General features: G+C 33.1%; 1 protein-coding gene across 1 annotated transcript; it reads left to right on the top strand.

Moving 5' to 3' along the window:
• Positions 1–3,695: 3,695 nt before the first annotated feature.
• Positions 3,696–18,367, top strand: LOC126891854 (uncharacterized). The gene is made up of 3 exons (XM_050661182.1): positions 3,696–4,315; positions 17,890–18,078; positions 18,278–18,367. Exons 1-3 carry the CDS (start codon positions 3,791–3,793, stop codon positions 18,365–18,367), a joined length of 804 nt encoding a protein of 267 aa, XP_050517139.1. The 5' UTR covers positions 3,696–3,790.
• The last annotated feature ends 4,130 nt before the right edge of the window (positions 18,368–22,497 follow it).

Raw genomic sequence — 22,497 nt, 5'->3', positions numbered from 1 at the left:
CGCTCATTTTTATTTATTAAAAATAATAGTTAGTAATAAAATAATGACAAAAATTTCTTTAGGCTATTGCAGGGTGGGCTTTAAAATTTGAGTTGGTCACTTTATGACTTTCATAATAATAATTTTTAATCGAGTTATTAAGCCTTGAAAATGGCCATTTTCGCGTTTTTCAAATGTGAAATTGCATGTAACTCAGCAACAGTCAATTTTATAGAAAAATCACAAGATACCTTTTTTGCTCAGCTTGATCCAGAGAATCTAAAACAAATTTGTCCGAAGTGAAAAAATTGATTTTTTGAATTCATTTAAAAAAATGTTTAAAACAACTTTCCGACCGCGGTACTGCCTGGCACCTTGTGAATTTGTTATAAGGACCTGTTTTTGAGTAAGTTTGTGCAAAAAAATTAATCGGAATAATTTACCTAACGGGACAAGCATACAGCGTGGACTATTTGCATTATGAGCCAAACGTTGATGGTTTGTAAAATACACTAAACACAAAAAAAATTAGCAGCCATCGCCAAAAAAAGTTATAGGTACGTACCTATTAAAAAATAAAAAAAATGAGGTTATAATATGTACACTCGACCTTCGGGTCCATAAAAATAGATGTTCTGTAAAAGCCTCAGCTGTGCGTGTGAATTTTTTGTAATTTATAATTTAATAATTACTAACTATTCTAAATGCGAAATAAGCCACAATTTAACTAAAAAATGATTTTTTCTACAACCGTGTTAAAAGTGCAATTTTTAGCACTCCATACGTGCGTTAAAAATGCTACTTTAAGACACTAGTGCTTTAAAATATTTTTAAGGCACTGCAGTTCGTATTGACCGTATAGACAATTTTGATATAATGTCAAAAAAATATAAAAATGGAATGTCAGTCACGTTCAAGTAAAAGTTTTTATAGATATTGTCCTATAATTACGTTTGTAGAAAAAATATTGTATGATATGCGTGTTAAAAAGTACATTTTTAAGGCACTCATGTGCCTCATGCACATGCGTGCCTTAAACGGGTACTTTTAACACTTATATCATAAATAACTATTATTAACGTTTCGACGTCCACCACGGACGTCGTGGTCAAAATATAAAATATTAATAAATTAAACAAAAATGTTGCTTGGTAAAAAAATCTTCTAATAATTTAATTTAATCTGACTTATTTATATAGATCGTCCCAAACCATTTTTTCAGTGCGTCACAGATTATCGAATTCTCTCTATCGCATTACAGATGGAAAATAAAATCATTTTTTAGTTAAATTGTGGCTTATTTCCCATTTAGAATAGTTAATTACAAAAATGCCACAAATAAATAGCTTCAGAACAACATTCATAATTTAGTTGCAAACCAACTTAAAAAAAAATCGAAAAATTGATATTTTTGGCTGTGGGGGAGGGGGAATAGGGGAAGTGGGATAAAATTGCGATGAGTCCTAAATTTTTAAAATCATATAGAACGTAAAAAATAAAAAAAAATATTCAAGCTGTATGGACTTCAAAAAATATAATTAGACCCGCAAAAATCCTACAAAACTTTAAACAAACATGGTTTTGGGGGGGTTTAAAAGTGTTGCGCCCAATTTTTGAATATCCTAATATACTCAGTTATTTCAACTTATACGTAATCTATTAACAAAAATTTGAGTTGATGTATGTTGCAGTCTATAAAATGGAGAAAATCCCCAAAACCCCCTAAAAAAACAGTTTTCCTAAAAAAATCAGAGAGATAGCTTTTGATAAAATACACAAAATTCAAAAAAAATTGCAGCCCCCTTGAAAAAAAAGTTATAGGTTTTGAAAAAGTTAAAAAAAAATTTGAGGTTATGTACACTCGACCTAAGGGTCCATAAAAAATAGACATGTTTTGTAAAAGCTTTAGCTACACGCGTGAATTTTTTGAAATTTTTAAATCAATTGCAACCCAACTAAAAAAAATTCAATCTAAAAATCTACGTTTTTGGCTGTGGGGGGAGGAGTAAGGGGGGTGGCGAGCTAAAAATCTGCGTTATCTCATTTTTTAATTGCACAGAACGTAAAAAAATTAAAAAAATTGAATTCTGAGAGTGAGGGCATTTTGCCTATCTTAACGGGGGTACCCTTTGTAAACCAAGATTATTTAATTAGTGAATACAACATTTGCACCTATTTATGTACCTACCGTAATCAAATAGAACATTAGTGGTATTTTTATTTATTTATGTTATGCTTCGTATGTTGTACTAATTGTAAAAAGTAAAATTAAAATAAACGTTATGTAATAATATCAAATGTGCTTTATGATTTAATTACATATTCGTGAAGTTATAGCGGGCCGCTCGAGGTAATTTGACCAAGGGCCGCAAGTGCCCTAAATCCGGCACTGCTTATTACGAAATTAGTATGTAAGTGTAGGTATATGTATAATGTACTATATTATTTTTTAGAGATAGGTATATGTGGTTCTTATTCGAATAATGTGGGAAATGGTCACTGATAAAATTGGATACGCCTAAATTGATCCATTAATTGAGGCCTTTCATTTGATACCTACATAACTTGACGTTGAATAACGATTAGGTTTATTTTATCTACCTGATCTAATATTTTATTCAGAGAATTAAGTTTAAAAGTTGATGTGTCGCAGAAGGTTCTATGATTCTCTAGAATAAAACCCAAAATACATTCCACTATTATAGAAAACTGATAAAAAGAAGACAACTTATTATAATTACCCTGTCAGATTTATGTCATATAATAAAGCTGTGACTTGACTTTTCCGCTGATTAGTTCCAAGCGGTATATTTTTAATGAGCTACAATCTGTCAAATAGCATGTATACTACTTATTTTTAACATTAATTACTTCTGTACATGTTTAACTCTGCCAACGTTTAGTCGATTTATTCAAAATATTTTGTACAATGCAAATAAACATATTTGTGTTCATGATAATTGTCTCTAAAACAATCTCGAATATAACTATACCCAAATTTGAATCATATGAGAAAATCAATAATTTTGTCTTTAAGTATTTTAGTGGAAAATCTATAACAATAGTCTCAAACGCAACTTATGTTGATGATATTCCTTTTTCCTTAAAAGTAGCAACGCAAATTATAACAAATCTTGATGGTATGAATACAATTTTACAGGCACATAGCAATTTTATTTTTCTGGATAGAACAATTTTTTCATTCCTAGGAACACTGAATGCCTTCAATAGATCTCGAAATTGGAGCAGTTCATCAAAATTTTTAGTAATTTTTGAAAATATAGAAAAACAACAAACTATTGCAGCTTTTAGAAAACTATGGGAAGTAAATATTTATAATGCTGTTATATTTACCAATTTTAAGACATCTTTTACCTGGTATCCATATTCAACCGAAAGTAATTGCGGTAAAACGATAAATATTGTAAAAACAAAAAGAATTAATCCATTTATTAAAAAAATTCCCTACAAACTTGATAATTGTAAGTTTAGTATTGCAAATTGTCCATACGTATTATTTTATGACAACAAAACAAACACTGGCGTTACAACGTCACTTATAGATACCCTAGGAGAGAAGATAAATCTGAATATCAGTGTATTAAAGTATCCCGATTACTTGCAACATTTTGTTAAGTATGGAAATTTTGATCTCCTTGTTTATAATTTAGAAACGTTTGACTTGGATGCCGCTGTGTATGGTTCCTATTATGGAACACGACTTACCAGCTATCAATGCGAATATTCAGTTGCAGCGTTTATAAATTTCTTCGTAATTATTTTGCCACCAAGAAGTAGAATTGAGCCTAATATGGTATTGGTTTTTGCAGGGAATTTATATATACCGATTGTTGTCACATTTATAGTTCTAATTATAGTTTGGAAGATAACTACTAAAAATTCAGTAGAGGAGACGATATTTACTATATACAAACTTCTTGTAATAGTTCAGTTGCAGTTTAGGCAACTAAAAGACATTAAATCCAGTTTGCTGTTAATATTCATCTTATATTACTGTTTTCACATAAATTGTTTTCATCAAACAAAACTTAGCTCAGTTTTGACGAGTCCAGTATTGAGCCCGAAAATAAAAAATGTGGAACAATTTCTTAAGACAGATTACATGCTGCTAAGTGAACACGGTATAGAAGAAATGGTTCGGCCCAGAGGAAGAGAAACTTTTAATAAGATAAAAGAAAAAAGGATTGAAACGGAAAACGCAGTTGGAGAACTTGAACGTTTTTTTAAAGAACCGAAATATGGAATAGCCATTTTAGGTAGTCATCTGAATTTAGTCAAAAATCTACAAGACATTGAAGTTATGTATGATGATCCGGTGAGTATTAGTTATATATTATATATACTAAGGATTTCCACAGTTTTCACTGTATTCCTTTACTCAACCGTTCTCTCCAGTTCTTTCTGTCTTGCCAGTCCCCTTCCTGTATATTTCTTCCCACCATTGCATCGTCCACTTCATCTCTGAAGGATCTTCGGAGTCTGCCTCTCTTCCTTTTTCCTATCGAGCTCTACTCTGTTATTCGGTTTATCCAACGATTTTGGTCTGATCTTCTGAGATGTCCATACCAGGTTAATCTCTTCGGTTCGGTGTAGTCTGTTATGTCTGAGTTCCCTCCCATTCTCCTCTTAATCTCTATGTTATTTATTCTATCTCTCCTTGTTACTCTGCAGCTTCTCCTTATGAATTTGATCTCTGTTGTTCTTATTTTATTTTTGGTTTTTTGATTGATTGTCCAATTTTTACACCCATAAGTTTTTTTTAATGTTCCACTCGGAGTAACATTACAATCTGTTCACTATTGGAACAATGAGTAACTTAATTCTAACCTAACCTAACTACATTTTTCTAAGTCTTACTCATCAGTATTTCTTTAGGTTATATTAGCATATCGCCTATTTACACTGCAATTATTAATGTGTACACTACCGCACTATGCGCACTACACTAGCTCATATGGTTTAGTACCGCACTATGCGCACTACACTAGCTCATATGGTTCTCTTAAGTCTTCTGGTCTGGTTCGTATTGTCAAGTAGCTGGAGGGCCTCAAAATTCACGTGACGATGGAGCCTATCTTCGTGGTTCCGGGCTAGTTTAGATATAGTCTGTCCAACGGTGTCAATCCCCAGATCATTGTGGATCTATCCTGGATACTTTTTCTAATGTACCAGGGGACATCTAAGATGTTCCTTAGTACCTTGTTTTGGAAGTGTTGAATTATTTGTATATTACTTTCGCTGGCACACCCCCATAGTTGTATGCCATAACTCCAGACAGGCTTGAGGATTTGACTGTAGGGTAGCAACTTATTATGGATTGATGGTTTGGAGTCACGTCCGAGCAGCCAATACATTTTTTTATATCTGATTCCAAGCTCTTGTCTTTTCTTTTTAATATGTGCTTTCCACCGGAGTCTTGCATCAAGAGTGATACCCAGATATTTTGCAGTATTCTCATATGGAATCTGGATATCATTTATTCTGATTGATATTTATTGCCTCCTTATATTGGTAAAATCAATATGTATGGATTTGGTTTCATTCAACTTGATTCTTCATGCTTTATTCCATTTATATATCTGATCTATGGAGTTCTGTAGGTTATGTACCGCTTCTTGATGATTATTTACAACTGAGGTAATTGCTGTGTCATCTGCAAATGTAGCAATAGTATCTTGACGTAGTTGAGGGATATCTCTGGTGTATAAAATGTACAGAACTGGTCCAAGGAAACTTCCTTGTGGAACACCAGCTCTAATCTGTCTCAAATCAGAGTATGTTTCCTCCCGCTTTACTGTGAAGCATCTGTCTGTTATATATGATTGTAAGAGTTGGGCGTACTGTTCTGGTAGGTGATAGCGCAGTTTATGCATTAATCCTTTGTGCCATACCTTGTCAAATGCTTGGGCCACATCCAGGAAGACAGTGGTGCAAACTTTATTTTCTTGCAGTGCCATTTCTATGATGTCGGTGATCCTATGCCCTTGCTCAATAGTAGAATGGCTCTCTCTAAAACCAAATTGGTGGGATGGGATTAGTTGTCTCTCTTCCATTATTGGTTTTAGCCTTTTTAGGAGCATTTTTCATTTTAATCAGAGTTTTGCTATCACAGGGATGAGTGATATTGGTCTGTACGATGTTACTTGATGAGGTTGTTTGTCAGGTTTAGTTATAATTATCAACATCTGCCACTTTCCACAACTTCGGAACATATTTAAGTCTATATGAAGCGTTGAAAAGGTAGGTCAGTTTTATAATGGTTTTCTTCGGCAGCTGCTTTAAAATCTCACCAGTAATAAGATCAAAGCCAGGCGCCTTTTTCGGATTCAAATTGTTTTTTTATTTCTGTCTCTAATTCATTAGGAGTAACAGTGTTGATTTTTGTGTTTTCATCATTTAGTTCAATTGGTTTTTGAAGAGCTTGTGTTTTTAATGTATTTTCTAAGTGATCTGCAAATATTGTAGCTTTTTGTTCATTGCTACAAGCCCAGATACCATTGCTATTCCTAATAGGGGATTTTGTATAATGTCTTTTAAATCGTTTAGCTGCTTTCCACAGAGATTAGTCTGTCGCTTTATAAGCGCTTAGTTCACTGAGGAACGGATGGGAAAAACCTACCGGTTATAACCTAAAACCGGTTTTTTACTTTTTAATAACTGTTTTACCGGTTGTTTTTTTGTCCCGGTTATAACCGGTTTTTCCTTTTTAAATTAATAACCGGTGAAAAACCGGAGAAGTTATTATACTTCTGAGAAAAATAATGAAGTCGAAGAAAAAAGATTATTTGTTTTAAATTCATCAACATTCTTCATTTCTTTAATTTTTATTTTAGTTAATGACTCTTACACTCACTGAAATGTGTTTAATGTGATAGGCTGAATTGGCCATTTTGATGATCTTGAGAATAAGCAGGTATGTTGAATTGTAGAATCCTATTAAAAATAAAATAAAGTATCAATCAGTTGTGCATTGTCAGCAGTGTGTCAAGTTAGTTATAATGCTAGACACTATACAGTGGTGTACACAAACGGGAATAAACTCATTTTTTATCATCAAATTATAAACTCAGCCTTGCGTATCTTGCGTAAAAAGGAATTATTTTTTTTTACAGAAACTTAACAAATTTGAAAAAAAATTTAGGATTATACGTTCATTTTAGAATAACATTGATTCATTATGTGTTTTAATTTAAGTTTGACTATTTTTAATTTTGCATTTTTTTTAGTCTAATTTACTTCATAATAATTTTATATTCTTATAAATAGCTATATATTTTCACTACATGAAAAATGTAGTTCCAATCATTTGGTTTAATTTGGCCCAAAATATTCATTGCGTTAGTTTATTTTATTATTTTACCTCCAAAAATATTTGTTTTTCAAATTATTTCCTCCACATATATTGGGAACTGGCATCCGCTTTTAAAAATAGCTGCTGACATCCGAGTACCGAAACCGAGTACCTTACCTAGTCTCTATCTCTTTAATCAGCCCTAAACAGCCATCCTTGGATATAGGCCTCCTCTTCCTTCCTTCGAACCTCTCTACCTTGAAGATTTTTCACCAATTTTGACCCGCCGTGTTTCTTTAGTGAATCTGCCCATCGCATTTGTGGCCTTTCCCTTTTTCGTTTGTGGTTCAACGGTCTCCTATGTATAATCACCTTAGTCCACATTTCATCCTTTTGCCTTAGGTTATGTCCCGCGAACTTCTCTTCTGATGACTGATTTCTATTTTCGATCCCGATTGGCTAGTTCGAACATCCAGTTCCACTTTCCAACAGTACTTATATATCGATTGATTATATTGGTATCGATATCGATAGTATCGATTTGGATAATATTGGTTTCGATTCGAATGGAGTATCGCAAACTAAAATGCAATTTAATGTAACGTTGTCACCTATTGGATATTGGATAATAATTCAAAAAACCGAAAACCGGTTTTTTTGACCGGTTATAACTGTTAGGTTAAACCGTAATTAAGAAAAACCGGTATAACCGAAAACAGGTTTTTTATCAACAACCGCCATCCTTACACTGAGGTACTCCCCTATGGACTCTTGTTGTATGCGTTTGATTTGTCACATTAATTTCTGTGGCATTGTTTAAAATAAATTTTATCTGCAGGATTTCTAGTCATGAGCCGATTTCGTCGTAGTTTTCTCTTTTCGGCTATCATATCCCTTATTTCTTTAGGATAATTGTTGCCTTTAGTTCTTTGGATAATAGTTGGTGAATTATCCCAAGCTGCTTGCAGATCTTATTCGTAATTTTTTCTACAGCTTCATCTAATTCCTCGGGGGTTTTTAATGAGCCAGAGAGATCAGTTGTCCTTTCTAATTGTAATTGGAAACTAGTCCAGTCTGTACACTTAGTTGTTAATTGTGGTGGATTTTCTTTCTGTATGAGAGTATCACTGAGAGTTAGAAGAATTGGAGAGTGATCCGAATTCATGTCCAATGCTTCTTCGACGTGTACAACATTAGACACAAGGCATTTTATGACAAAAAAATCTATTAAATCAGGTAACTTGTTTGGGTCCGTCGGCCAATATAGGTTGGGGTGCCTGTGCTCAAAACATCACACTTTAATCGTTTGGTTGCTTTGAGTAGATCTTTACCGTTATTTGTGGTTAATCTGGAGCCCCACTGGACATGTTTTGCATTAAAATCGCCTCCTATAATGAACCTTTTACCGTAATTCATCAAGAATTCGGTATAATTTTCTTCTTCTAATGCATGTCGGGGAGGACAGTACAACGCTACAATGATAACGTTGTAATCTTTCATTGTTACATTGACAGCTCTGGCTTGGATCTCTGCTGTTTGGTATCCAGTGTCTTGATAATATCTAATGGTTTCTTTTATAATAACCGCACTACCCCCTTTTGCTATATTATCTGGGTGTATTGTTTGGTATATTTTATAGCCACGGAATCTGATATATGATTCTCTAGTAAAATGTGTTTCGGATATAAGGCACACATCTATTTTTTCAAGGTCAAGGACTATTTGCAATTCCTGTTGGTGGTTTTGGAGTCCATTGGCGTTCCACTGCATAATGCGCAGTCGTTTAGCCATTTTTGTTTTATGGTATCGCCCTTTGGGCGCGTCTTTCTAAATTAAGGATTCTGTTATCAATTTGATTTATTCTGTCTAGTATTTGCTGCAATAGTAATTCAGTAGCTACATATTCTTTTTTGACTATTTTTCATTACAATTATTTTTCTTTTTTGCAATCTCGCTATATGTTTTCTTTTGTGTTTTTTCTTCACTATGATGTTCTACTCTTGGAATAGCATTTCGTTGTGGATGCCGACATGGGTTATGTTTTTTGGTTTGCTTTTGTGGAAGTCTTTGTATCTCTTTTGCAACGACACATCCTAGATAATTAGCTGGATGTTCACCTCCGCAATGTACACATTTAGGTTTGTCATCCTTAGGTTTTTTACAATCTGCTGTTAGATGTTTGCTAGTGCATCTGACACATCCTGGTTCCTTAGCGCAGTATTTATGTATATGACCATAAGCCTGGCACCGTTTACATTGTGGTACAAGTTTATTGGTTTTTAAAGAAATTACTTCCACCCTGCTACCCATGATGTCAGTAATTTCAAATATTTTATTAACATCTTCATCTTGCCTGACTGTTAGTAAAAACATATTTGATACATAACTAGACGTCAAATAACGATTAGGTTTATTTTATCTACCTGATCTAATACATATTTTATTCAGAGAATTAAGTTTAAAAGTTGATGTGTCGCAGAAGGTTTTATGAATCTCTAAAATAAAACCCAAAATACATTCCACTATTACAGAAAACTGATAAAAAGAAGACAAATTATAATTACCCTGTCAGATTTATGTCCAATAATAAAGCTGTGAAATGAATTTTCCGCTGATTAGTTCCAAGCGGCATATTTCTAATGAGCTACAATCTATCAAATAGCATGTATACTACTTATTTTTAACATTAAGTACTTCTGTATATGTTTAACTCTGCTAACGGTTAGTCGATTTATTCAAAATATTTTGTTCAATGCACATAAACATATTTGTGTTCATGATCATTGTCTCTACAACAATCTCGAATATAACTATACCCAAATATGAATTATATGAGAAAGTCAATAATTTTGTCTTTAAGTATTTTAGTGGAAAATCTGTAACAATAGTCTCAAACACAACTTATGTTGATGATATTCCTTTTTCCTTAAAAGTAGCAACGCAAATTATAACAAATCTTGATCGTATGAATACAATTTTACAGGCACATAGCAATTTTATTTTTATAGATAGAACAATTTTTTCATTCATAGGAACATTGAATGCCTTCAATAGATCTCGAAATTGGAGCAGTTCATCAAAATTTTTAGTAATTTTTGAAAATATAAGAAAACAACAAACTATTGCAGCTTTTAGAAAACTATGGGAAGTAAATATTTATAACGCTGTTATATTTACCAATTTTAAGACATCTTTTACCTGGTATCCATACTCAACCGAAAGTAATTGCGGTAAAACGATAAATATTGTAAAAACAAAAAGAATTAATCCATTTATTAAAAAAATTCCCTACACACTTGATAATTGTAAGTTTAGTATTGCAAATTGTCCATACGTATTATTTTATGACAACAAAACAAACACTGGCGTTACAACGTCACTTATAGATACCCTAGGAGAGAAGATAAATCTGAATATAAGTAGTGTAATAAAGTATCCCGATTACTTGCAACATTTTATTAAGTATGGAAATTTTGATCTCCTTGTTTATTATTTAGAAAAGTTTGACTTGGATGCCGCTTTGTATGGTTCCTATTATGGATCACGACTTACCAGCTATCAGTGCGAATATTCAGTTGCAGCTTTTATAAATAACTTCGTAATTATTTTGCCACCAAGAAGTAGAATTGAGCCTAATATGGTATTGGTTTTTGCATGGAATTTATATATACCGATTGTTGTCACATTTATAGTTCTTATTATAGTTTGGAAGATAACTAATAAAAATTCAGTAGAGGAGACGATATTTACTATCTACAAACTTCTTGTAATAGTTCAGTTGCAGTTTAGGCAAGTAAAAGACATTAAATCGAGTTTGCTGTTAATATTCATCTTATATTACTGCTTTCACATAAATTGTTTTCATCAAACAAAACTTAGCTCAGTTTTGACGCGTCCTGTATTGAGCCCGAAAATAAAAAATGTGGAACAATTTCTTAAGACAGATTACATGCTGCTAAGTGAACACAGTATAGAAGAAATGGTTCGGCCCAGAGGAAGAGAAACTTTTAATAAGATAAAAGAAAAAAGGATTGAAACGGAAAACGCAGTAGGAGAACTTGAACGTTTTTTTAAAGAACCGAAATATGGAATAGCCATTTTACGTAGACATCTGAATTTAGTCAAAAATCTTCAAGACATTGAAGTTATGTTTGATGATCCGGTGCGTATTAGTTATATATTATATATACTAAGGATTTCCACCGTTTTCACTGTATTCCTTTACTCAACCGTTCTCTCCAGTTCTTTCTGTGTTGCCTGTCCCCTTCCTGTAGATTTCTTCTCTCCATTACATCGTACACTTTATCTCTGAAGGATCTTCGGGTCTGCCTCTCTTCCTTTTTCCTATCGGGCTCCACTCTGTTATTCGGTTTATCCAACGATTTTGGTCTGATATTCTGACATGTCCATGCCAAGTTAATCTCTTCGGTTCGATGTAGTCTATTATCATCTCTTAATCTCTATGTTATTTATTCTATCTCTCCTTGTTACTCTGCAGCTTCTCCTTATGAATTCGATCGCTGTTGCTCTTATTTTATTTTTGGTTTTTTTATTTATTGTCCAATTTTTACACCCATAAGTGAGGATACTTCTTGTCATGGTATTATATATTCTTCTGTTTGTTTTTATGCTGATGTTCTTATCCCACAGTATCGGGTTCACTTTTCGCATGCAGTCTCTTGTTGTCCTAGGCTATTTTTTATATCTTCTTCAGTTGTTCCTTTGTTCGATATTATCAAACCTAAATACTTTTACCTATCTCTTCCACTGATTTGTTTACCTTTGTCTACTTCCAGTTGTTTTATTTCTGTATTCTCCGTTGTTAGGTTTATTCAGATTATTCAGTTTTCTTTATGTTTATTTCCATCCCATTCTTTGTATATTCCTGTTCCAGTTTCCTAATCATAAAACTGAGGTCATTTTAGTCTTTGGCTGTCACTATTTAGTCGCCATCAAAACTTAGGATATAAATATTCGTTCCTTACCGGTATACCCATTTCTCTGCACTTTTTTTCCATGATTTCAGGGTTTTTTCCAGGAAAATTTTGAACAGAATAGGGGATGTGGAGCAGCCCTGTAGTAGTCCCTTTGTCGTCTTAAATGGACTGCATATTCTATTGTCCTGCTGCAAAGCGAGTCGAAGATAAGGATTTTCAACTCTATCTCCCTAACTTCGACTCGCTTTGCAGCATCTTCGCGCCAGCGCGCTTGAGCGTAGTGAGAAACGGTCAACAGCTGTTCTCATTTTCTTTTGTAAATTACTCCGCGATTCAAAAACATATTCCGGTGTGCTTCACTTTACGATTTGACAGACAAAAAAAATTGAAAATTAAAGTTGACAATACTTTAAAAAGGCGTTTTTCTCAAAACTGCTTTTTCAAAGCCTGTAGACATTGTAACTCAAAAACTACTTTACCAACTTAACTTATGAATTTAGTTTTGCATGATACATGTAAAAAAATAAAGACTATCGTCTTTTCTTGCCAGTTTAGCTCACCTAAAATTTGTTTCACCTGGTTTAGAACAAATTTGTTTCGAAAAAAAGCAAACAGTTTGTCAGACGCAATGAAATTTTAAATCTCAGGTTAGTTTTATCTAAGCAGATTATCTCTGGTAGTTTTAATATCTGTAGCAGATTTTCATGAACAGCTTTTGGAAGTATTTGATTTTATTATGGAAGGCGACGATTTTAAAAGTGGCGATACCTCGATCCGTGAAGCAATCGGTTTGAGAACTTTATTAAATAATTACTCTTTTAATATTCTTTTAAATATTTTTAAGACAGAGTTTGCCCAAGATATTCATTGTTGTTCAAAATTAGTCAACTGAGGTTATTTATTCCAAAAATAGAATGCGAAAGCTGGTGCAAAATCTCAGAGATTCTCGTAATGACAGTAGTTTCCAATATACCTATACGCAGTGACGTTTTGGATTCTCTTGATATTTCCGAACCATCCCAAAAAAGACAACGACATGATACATATCTCGAAAAACGAGTAGGTGTATCTTGAAATTTTGGATACCTACTATTATATGCAAATAGATACTCGTTTTTCGAATTTTGAAGATTTGAAAATTTTTGACCACGTTGACGATTGAAAATTTAAAAGTTACCTTCGCCAAAGAATTTCCAAGATATTTATTATTACAAGTTAGGTACTTAAAAATTATACCGATCCAAATATTTTCAGAAAGTGGGATAAGTTACAAAATATCGTCCCTTAGCTTACAACGCCACTCAAGTCGAAAATTAACGGTGTTGACATATACATACCGTTGGATAGGTCTGCTCATTGCGCATCTAACCATTTGTCACATGATTTAGATTTCAGTCAATCAGATGCCGTAATTCAAAAAGTAGTGACACCGCGCAAGTCGTCAGCCTGTATCATGGTCAACACCGCACAAGTCGCTCTGTGATTATATGTTTGTACGTGAGTTTTACTGCTGAAAAGTCTAGTAACCAAGAAGTTTTTATAGATGGTTAAGAGACAAGCTATATAATAAAGTAATATTTATTCATTTACGCGTATTAATATAGAAAGAAATGATAATAAAATAACTTAAGCGTTGTTTACTAACGGTATTTTTTTAAACTTAGGCGGTGTTTCAAAAATTAGTTTTTTTCGTCTCCTGTAAAGTTGGTAAAAATTACTTATGCGGTGTTGTTAGCTAAGGGACGATATGTATGTATAATTATATGTAATAAGTACTACAATCCTTTACAACAAACTGTTCATCAATTTTCTTATTACCACCAATTTCTGCCTCAAATAAACGGGATTTATCTTGTCTCAAAAGAATCAACACGTATTGTGGAAACACCATGAAACAAGAGAGAACGTCAAGTACATCAAATAAAAAAAAACAAAAAACAACAAATTCTCTTATGATGATTTAAGCCTTTTAGTTTGATGGTATACCTATATGAGGAGACAAAAAAAAGCCTTGCCGACCCTGTCTTTAAGGCCACGAGCCGCCACTGCCAACTCTAGAAGATTAGGAAAATCTTAGAACAGAAGAAAAGAGAATGTTTAGAAGAAAAAAGAAAGAACAATACGAATACGCGAACACTAAACGAAATTGTCAACTACCACAATGGAAGAGACGCACGAAAATTCTACCAATAGATAAACAGCTGCAGAAAAGAATTCAGACCCAGAATAATAGCCTCTTAAGATAGGGACGGTTCGATAATTAGTAACAAAGAACAGATACTAAACAGATGGGAGAACCATTTTGGAGAACTGCTTAGTGGCAATCATGAAGATGGGGAGATTGAGGATCCCATGTTTCAAATGACTCAAGATGATCGGCAACCACTCCCCACCGAAGAAGAAATTAGAGAAGCCATCGTAACACTGAAAAATAATAAGGCCCCCGGTTCGGATAATCTCCCTACCGAACTTTTCAAAAACGGCGGCCACACCCTCCTGAAACACATGCAAAAAACTGATATAGTGCGTTCGCTAAACTCAGACACAACTGGCTAGTGATTTTAGTAAATAATTATGTCAATTTTGGTAAAATTGGCAAAAAATAATTACTAAATAGTTTGTAATTTTGGCAATTTTTGCTAAATTGGCAAAAAACAAAAAAATTACCGACTGAAATCTCTAGCCAGTTTTGTCTGAGTTTAGCGAACCGACTATAACTGCAATCTGGCAACAGAAAGAAACACCCACAGACTGGAAGTTAGGTTTACTGTGTCCTCTACACAAAAACGGAGACATGATGGTGTGTGATAATTATAGAGATAAAGGCATCACTCTACTCAATATGGCATATAAAGTGTTGTCCAACGTATTGTACAAAAGACTCCTCCCCTACGCTGAACAAATAGTGGGAGGATATCAGTGCGGTTTCCGTCCTAATAAATCAACAACGGACCAGATATTTACAGTGAGGCAGATCCTTGAAAAACCCCTAGAGTTCGGCGTCGACACCCACCACATATTCGTTGACTTCAAAGCCACATACGACTCCGTTAATAGAAATAAACTTCTACTTGCTATGGTAGAATTTCGAATAGCGTTTCATCTTGTCCAATTAACTGAACTTACACTCACAGGTGCAGAGAGCATGATAAAAATCCAAAACGATCTCTCCAGACCCTTCCATTGCAAAAATGGACTAAGACAGGGAGATGGACTATTGTGTCTCTTATTTAACATGGCATTAGAAAAAATAATTCGAGAGTCCCAGAAAACTACGAATGGTACTATCTTTAACAAATCAGTACAAATTGTTGGATACGCAGATGACATAGACATCATAGGTAGGTCCACAGAATCTCTAACTGAAGCATTTCAGTCATTAATAGCATCTGCACAGAGAATGGGACTAAATATAAATGTTCAAAAAACCAAATATATGTCAAAAAGAAAATAATCGTTTCGTTTTGATTCAATTTGAGTCTCTTGCCATCCTCTGACATCTGATGTTTTGGAATCTATTCCTTGTCAAAGAGACTTTAAAAGAAGACTGAATTGAACCATAACGAAACGAAGAGGAAGTGCAATCATTTGTTCACTCATTTCATCATTCCCCGTTGGAGGACAGTCTAACCATACTCCGGTGCAATTATTTTTATATTTGTACTTCCTCTTCGTTTCGTTATGGTTTAATTCAGTCTTCTTGTAAAGCCTCTTTGACAAGGAATAGATTCCGAAACATCAGATGTCAGAGGACGACAAGAGACTCGAATTGAATCAAAACGAAACGATTATTTTTTTTGTCATACCTTACTCGGTTTTAGAGTACAAAATGACCCCGTTTCATGTAAGTAATCTGCGACGCATTATTGGAGTGTTCTCCTAGCGGCGCCGATTGGTACTAGTGTATCTCGGTTAACAGATTACTTGGACGTGGTCGAAATTATTTCTCACTCATTCCAAATATATGTGTTGCAATAGGTCAAGCAACCCAACACCTACAAGAATAATAATTGATGACCTAGAACTGGAAGGTGTCGACACCTTCATATACTTAGGCCAGCTGCTAACTAAAGATAACAATGTCAGTGAAGAAATTAAAAGAAGAATAGTGCTCGCCAGTAAGTGTTACTAGGGCTCTAAAAGACAGATGGCCACAAAAATGCATAGAAAATTAAACTGACTGTATACAAAACACTAATAATACCAGTGCTCACATATGGTTCAGAAACTAGGTCACTTGCACAGAATGACCAAGAACTGCTAAAACGTTTTAAGCGAAAAATACTAAAACGAATATATGGAGGCATAAAAGATCAAGGTTTGTGGCGCAGGCGTTACAACTTTAAGTTGTATAGACGTTTTGGAGAACCTAACGCTGTAAAATTCATTAAGGTAGCACGCCTTAGATGGATAGGTCATGTAATCGAACGAGAGGAAGATGCCACAGTCAGAAAAGGTTTTGACCGAAGAGGGCCGATAAGACAACAAACAAGAGGAAGACCGAGACTTAGGTACCAAGACAACCTAGAAAATGATTTGAAATCTATTGGAATTAGAGCATGGAGAAGAGTTGCCAGAGACATGGGCGAATGGAGGATTGTTCTGAAGAAGGCTTTGGCCCATATAGAGCTGTAACGCCACTGATGATGATGATATAATGTATCTCTGACCTAGTCATCCATTAATGCTGGTCTGTTCTTGTTGCCGACTTATTCTTTTTGAAGCAGAAAGCAGAACCTGCTGCATTATGTTGATGGATGTGCTATATGTTTTCTTCATTAAGTAATATAAGGTTTGCTACTTAGGTTTTTCTCTTTTTGCTGACTTTTTTTACGACTTAGTCATAACTTAATACACCACAATTTTTAACTTAAAACATAGTTATAATCCTATAAGATTAAGGCCAAGAAACTCATCTCTAAAATTGGTAAAATAAAGCGCCAATAGTTCAACATCTACAGGTTAAAAAAACTCCTTTTTTAAATTATCTGTTTTAAAAACGATTTCCGGAGTAGTAATCGAAACGTTAGAAACAAACATAAAATTTAAATTTTTCTTCTTCCCACGCTCCATCGGTTATCGTTTTCGAGCGAAGATCAAATGATTTGAGCACCGCGTTTTCATTGGTAAAAATTTGCGACACAAGCTCTTGCGACGCAAATTCTTGCGACGTATCATTAGTTCAATACTCTCGAAAAATTTACCATTGCGGACACGCCATAATATTTACTAAACATGCAAAATGCAAATAAAAAAAACAGTTTCATTACACACTCTAGCTCTATATTAGCAGTAGTAAATACTTCACCAAAAGTTGAGATTATTATTTCTTATTCTTCATGTGCCTTGTCCATTCCGAACGTTGGCAATTAACATGGCTACTCTGACTTTATTTGCGGCAGCTCTGAATAGTTCGGCAAATGACAATCCGAAATGTTACCGCAAGTTTTGGAGCCAAGAGTGTCTCCTTCTCCCTGGACCTCTTCTGTTATCTATTTTGTCGACGTAACTTTGCAAATTACTAGAAAAATACATTTTATTACAACAAAATACATCTGGCGTTCCTCAATGTGTATGAGTGGATTTTTGACAGAATATACATGTTTTATTAACTTTTAATGTTTCCAGTTCAGTTATAGATACATGATCTTATTGTTTCAGTTGGTGTATATGACCACTCACATACTTTTAAGGAAAAATCATCCATTGTTGGCTAAAATAAATTATTGGATATTAGCATTTCAAGAAGCAGGATTGGTACAGAAATGGTTTCATAACGCTACTTTAATATATGAAAGAATAAACTACGAGGTTTATAAACCCGTTCATCATAAATTAACTCTAACCAATGTAAGAAGTTGCTTTATATTTTTAATTGGTGGTTTAACTATTGCTATATTAGTTTTTATTTTCGAATTATTGCAACATGTTATGTATTTAAGAAATCGTAAATAATTAAATCTAACGAGTTTAATAATTATATTATATACTGTAACGTGTTAAAATAAAACTAGAGATTTGAATTTATATAAAACTATTTATTTAAAAGTTTACAGTTGTAGCAATTGGCCTTGCTAGATACGAACTCAGCTCGCCGGCAAGGACCGAGGATGCATCAATACCGACGCAGTTCCACTAAGATTTCACCACTACCGATGGATGCCAGGAGATGAGACAAGGATCTACAGTTCGAGCGAGTCTCGTAAATTGCACGACTTCGAGCCACGCTTCACGCAACCGTATTTGTGTACTTGTGTTTCGAGTTGCGTGGTCGTGCGGAGTTTAATTTACCAAATTTAAAAGTAATCGTTTCTACTGATTCATAATAATATTATGTATACTATAATATATTATACTAAAGTTTTTAAATATTGTTAAAGTTTCTAACATTGTAATTTAATATGTTTTGAGTTGTGTGGTCGTGCTCTGGTCGAGTGGAGTTATAATTTACCAAATTTAAATATACCTAATCGTTTCCACTGATTCATAAAATGTATACTATAATATAATATATTAAAGTTTTTAAATATTATTAATAAAGATCGGATTATATGTTTTTTGCATATCGATAACCATCAAAGATACAATCAAACGCTTCAGGATGTGGACGAATTATAACAATTAAAGGCGTTTCACACTAATTTAATTTTACATATTTGGAATATTTTCGCTTTTTAAACATATTTGGATGGTTTGAACATATTTTCAACCGTTTGACATATTTTGGCATATTTTTAACAAATTTTAGCGAAACTTTTGTTGATGTCACAAGAATCGTCGCAGACCTAGGGAAAACCCACCATCAAAATTGAATAGCAGGTAAATTTTTCTTTCTTTAGGACCGCTTCTAGGTTCCAGGCAATGCGTATTTCCATTTATTTTACGACTATGATTTACGATTCATCATAATTTATGTTATGCCGTCACCTCAAGGTTATTCAAGCTTCAAGAAATATTTCCCATTCAATAATTGTCATTATTCAGAAACATACAATAAAGTGAGGTGCTAGTGTTGTATTATCGAGTGATTCTTAAAAATGCCTAAAGTGAAAAACTATTTGGTGGCCTCTTGGATCAAAACCGTTCCAGAATTAGTTTTGAATGAAGAAAAAGTGTTCTGCAAAGCATGTGCTAAAACGGTAAGTTGATAATAATAATTTTACAATTTTATTTGATATTTATTTTGCGAATTCGATTAAGCAAGCTATTTAAATGGCTATAGTTTATGGGACACATATTATTTTTATTGACAATGAATAAGAGGCTCTTGTTTGATATATGGTTTTCTTTTGTAGATCCCATGTGAGAAAAAAATCCCAAATAACCCAACATCTTTCAACTGGCCTTCATAAAGGAAGATGGCAAAAAATGAAACAGTCAAATTTGGTGCAAATGTCTTTAGGTCAGGCACTTCTTCAACTACAACATCTTCATCTACAAAAAGTCAGGGTGAACAACAAGTATTCAATTCCGATTTAACCAAAGCTTTGCTTGCTGCTAATATTCCACTTAATTACAAAATCCGTGTTTTAAAACGTTGTTGCAAACATATTGCAAACATACTGTACCTGACGAAAGTACTTTATGAAAAAATTATGTTACTGATGTTTATGTGGACATAATTAAAGAAATTAGGCAAACTATAAATAACAATTATATTATGTATTTTATAGCAGATGAAACGACGGATTCTTGTGGCCGCTATATGGCAAATTTTTTAATAGGTTGTTTAAATAAGAGCGCCCCTGGTAAATATTATTTGATTGCTTGTAAACAGCTTGACAAAGTAAACCATGTAACAATGGTTAGGTTTATAAATGATACTTTCATGAATTTTTTCCTTCCCGACATTGTTCCAACTAACAAAATCTTGCTTATGGTTTCCAATGCTGCGTCATACATGGTCAAAGCTGGCCAACAACTAAAAGTTTTATATCCCAATTTAATTAGTTCATGTGACGTGTTTGGCGCATGGTCTAAACAGAGTGTTGGAAGAAATTCGAAATTCATTTCCTACAGTTAATAGTTTAATTAGCAACGTGAAGAAAATATTTTTAAAATCGCCTTTAAGGATTCAGATATATAAAGAAAAATTACCAATAAATACTCATTTGTCACCGGAGCCTATAATCACAAGATGGTTGACATGGTTAAACGCTGCCTGTTTTTATGCGGAACATTCTCTCCCTATAAAAGAACTAATTATTTTAAGTTTTGAAGAAACAAATATTGGTGCGATTTCAAAATGCAAATCAATTTTAGAAAACAGGTCACTGCACAATGAGCTTTGTTTTATTAAATTATTATTATGAATGTGTTTATAAAACCATCCTCAATCTTGAAACTGAATCGCTTCCGCTACAAGAGTCTCTTAATTTAATTAAGAAATTTAAGGAAAACGTTGAGAAAGTTTCTGGAAAAATTGGACAATCAATAAATAAAAAATGAATTGAAACTTTACAGAAAAATAGTGATTTAAAATTATTACAGGATGCAAACCAAATTCTTTATGGCGATTTTGATGTTAATATCAATTTAAATGCGGAGATTGTTAATGTTTTAAAATTTGCACCAATCACATCAGTTGATGTTGAACGAAGATTTTCAACATACATACAAATGACTACTAATGGATAGGCGACACAATTTTACTATTGAAAGTATTGAAAAACATTTGATTGTGAATTGTTTTTACCAGAAGGAATAAAATGTAGAAACGTAAGTAATAGTAATAGGTACTAGGTAGGTATACATTGGTATATTTAGGTTAATTTTGTCAATATAATATGTACTTATCGTTATTCAATAAAACTTTTATACATTTTTTAATGCATATTGTCTTGTTACTTTAAAATGTTTTTCATATATTCCACATATTTGGAACATATTTTAAACTTTTTGGGAATATTTTCAACATATTTTACTCATATTTCAGAGATAAATATGCACATATTTCAGTAAAAACAGGAACATATAATCCGGTCTTTAATTATTAAAGTTTTTAACATTGTATTTTAATATACTTTGTTTTATTAATAATAATATTACCTAAGTATTACACCTTGTTCAAAAAAAGTTCAAGATAAATACCGCGGTTTTTCCATATGAAAATGCAAAGCAAAATAATACAATTTGCAGAGTTTGTAAATGCTTGTTTTATGATAAAATAATACAAATTGTATGTAGGTAGGTAGAGTAGCAAAGCGTTGAGTAGTTACTATAGCAAAAGTAGCTACGCCATCTGAGACACGATAAGGATGAAATTAGTTTTATATTTTCTTTTCTCATGGAGCATGCATGATGGAGAGTTTTTTTAAATACGTAACAAAGCATGTTGTTTTGTTATCTATGTTGCAAATATGTTTTTTTTTAATTACAAAATATGTTGTTTTCAATACAAGTACCTAATTGTTGTTACTATTTACTGAGCATTTAGAATTTTGACTAACGCTCGATTTCATAATAAAGTTAAAGTGTGTGTTACCTTAAAAAAATGCAATTGTTACAGTTAAAGAAAACTTTAAATTTAGAGGAATTTAAAGAAAACTTTATTAATATAAAATCGAGCGTAAGAAATTTTATTTGACTCCTCCGTGAATCAGTGTTAAGAGCGCCTGCCTTTGGATCGAAAAATCCGAAAGGTTGTGGATTCGAATCTCACCAGGGTCAGAAATTTTTCATTTATTATAAATTAATGAATGAGTATAGTTTCTGTCCTTGTGGGATCGGTACTCACCGGAGGGACCGCAGACGTTCGGATACAATTAGCGTCTCTTTGCAAAGACAATGACGTCGACTTTGCAAAGTAACAAGACACTTACTCAACATACACACTACACATGACACTAATACTCATGTTGTGACTTGCCGAATGACATAAAGTCCATGCCAATATAAACAAAAAAAAAAAGAAATTTTATAAGCTTTGGAAAATAGCATTTCAAAAAAAGTACTGTAAATATGCTGTATTTTTTATTTTTTCTCAATAAATAAAACAATTTTATTTTAAAATATATATTTTTATATTGACACATAAAAAAATAAATTATTTTTGAATCAAAACTTTTGCAGCCATCATATCGGCTTCTTCTGAAGACGGCTTTTGAAATTTTGACCTTTTCTTTCCCTTTTTAATTTTTTTCGTTGGAAAAAATTTCCTCTGAGGGATAATTTTTTTATTGGAGGGTATTCTGGATGTGGATGGAAAACCCAAATTGATATTTTTGATTTCTTATAGCATCTATGGTGGGTTTTATCGGGACTACAATT

This window comes from Diabrotica virgifera, chromosome 1 (assembly GCF_917563875.1).
Source record: "Diabrotica virgifera virgifera chromosome 1, PGI_DIABVI_V3a".
Taxonomy (NCBI): Eukaryota; Metazoa; Arthropoda; class Insecta; order Coleoptera; family Chrysomelidae; genus Diabrotica; species Diabrotica virgifera.
This window is presented reverse-complemented; position numbering and strand designations above follow the sequence as displayed.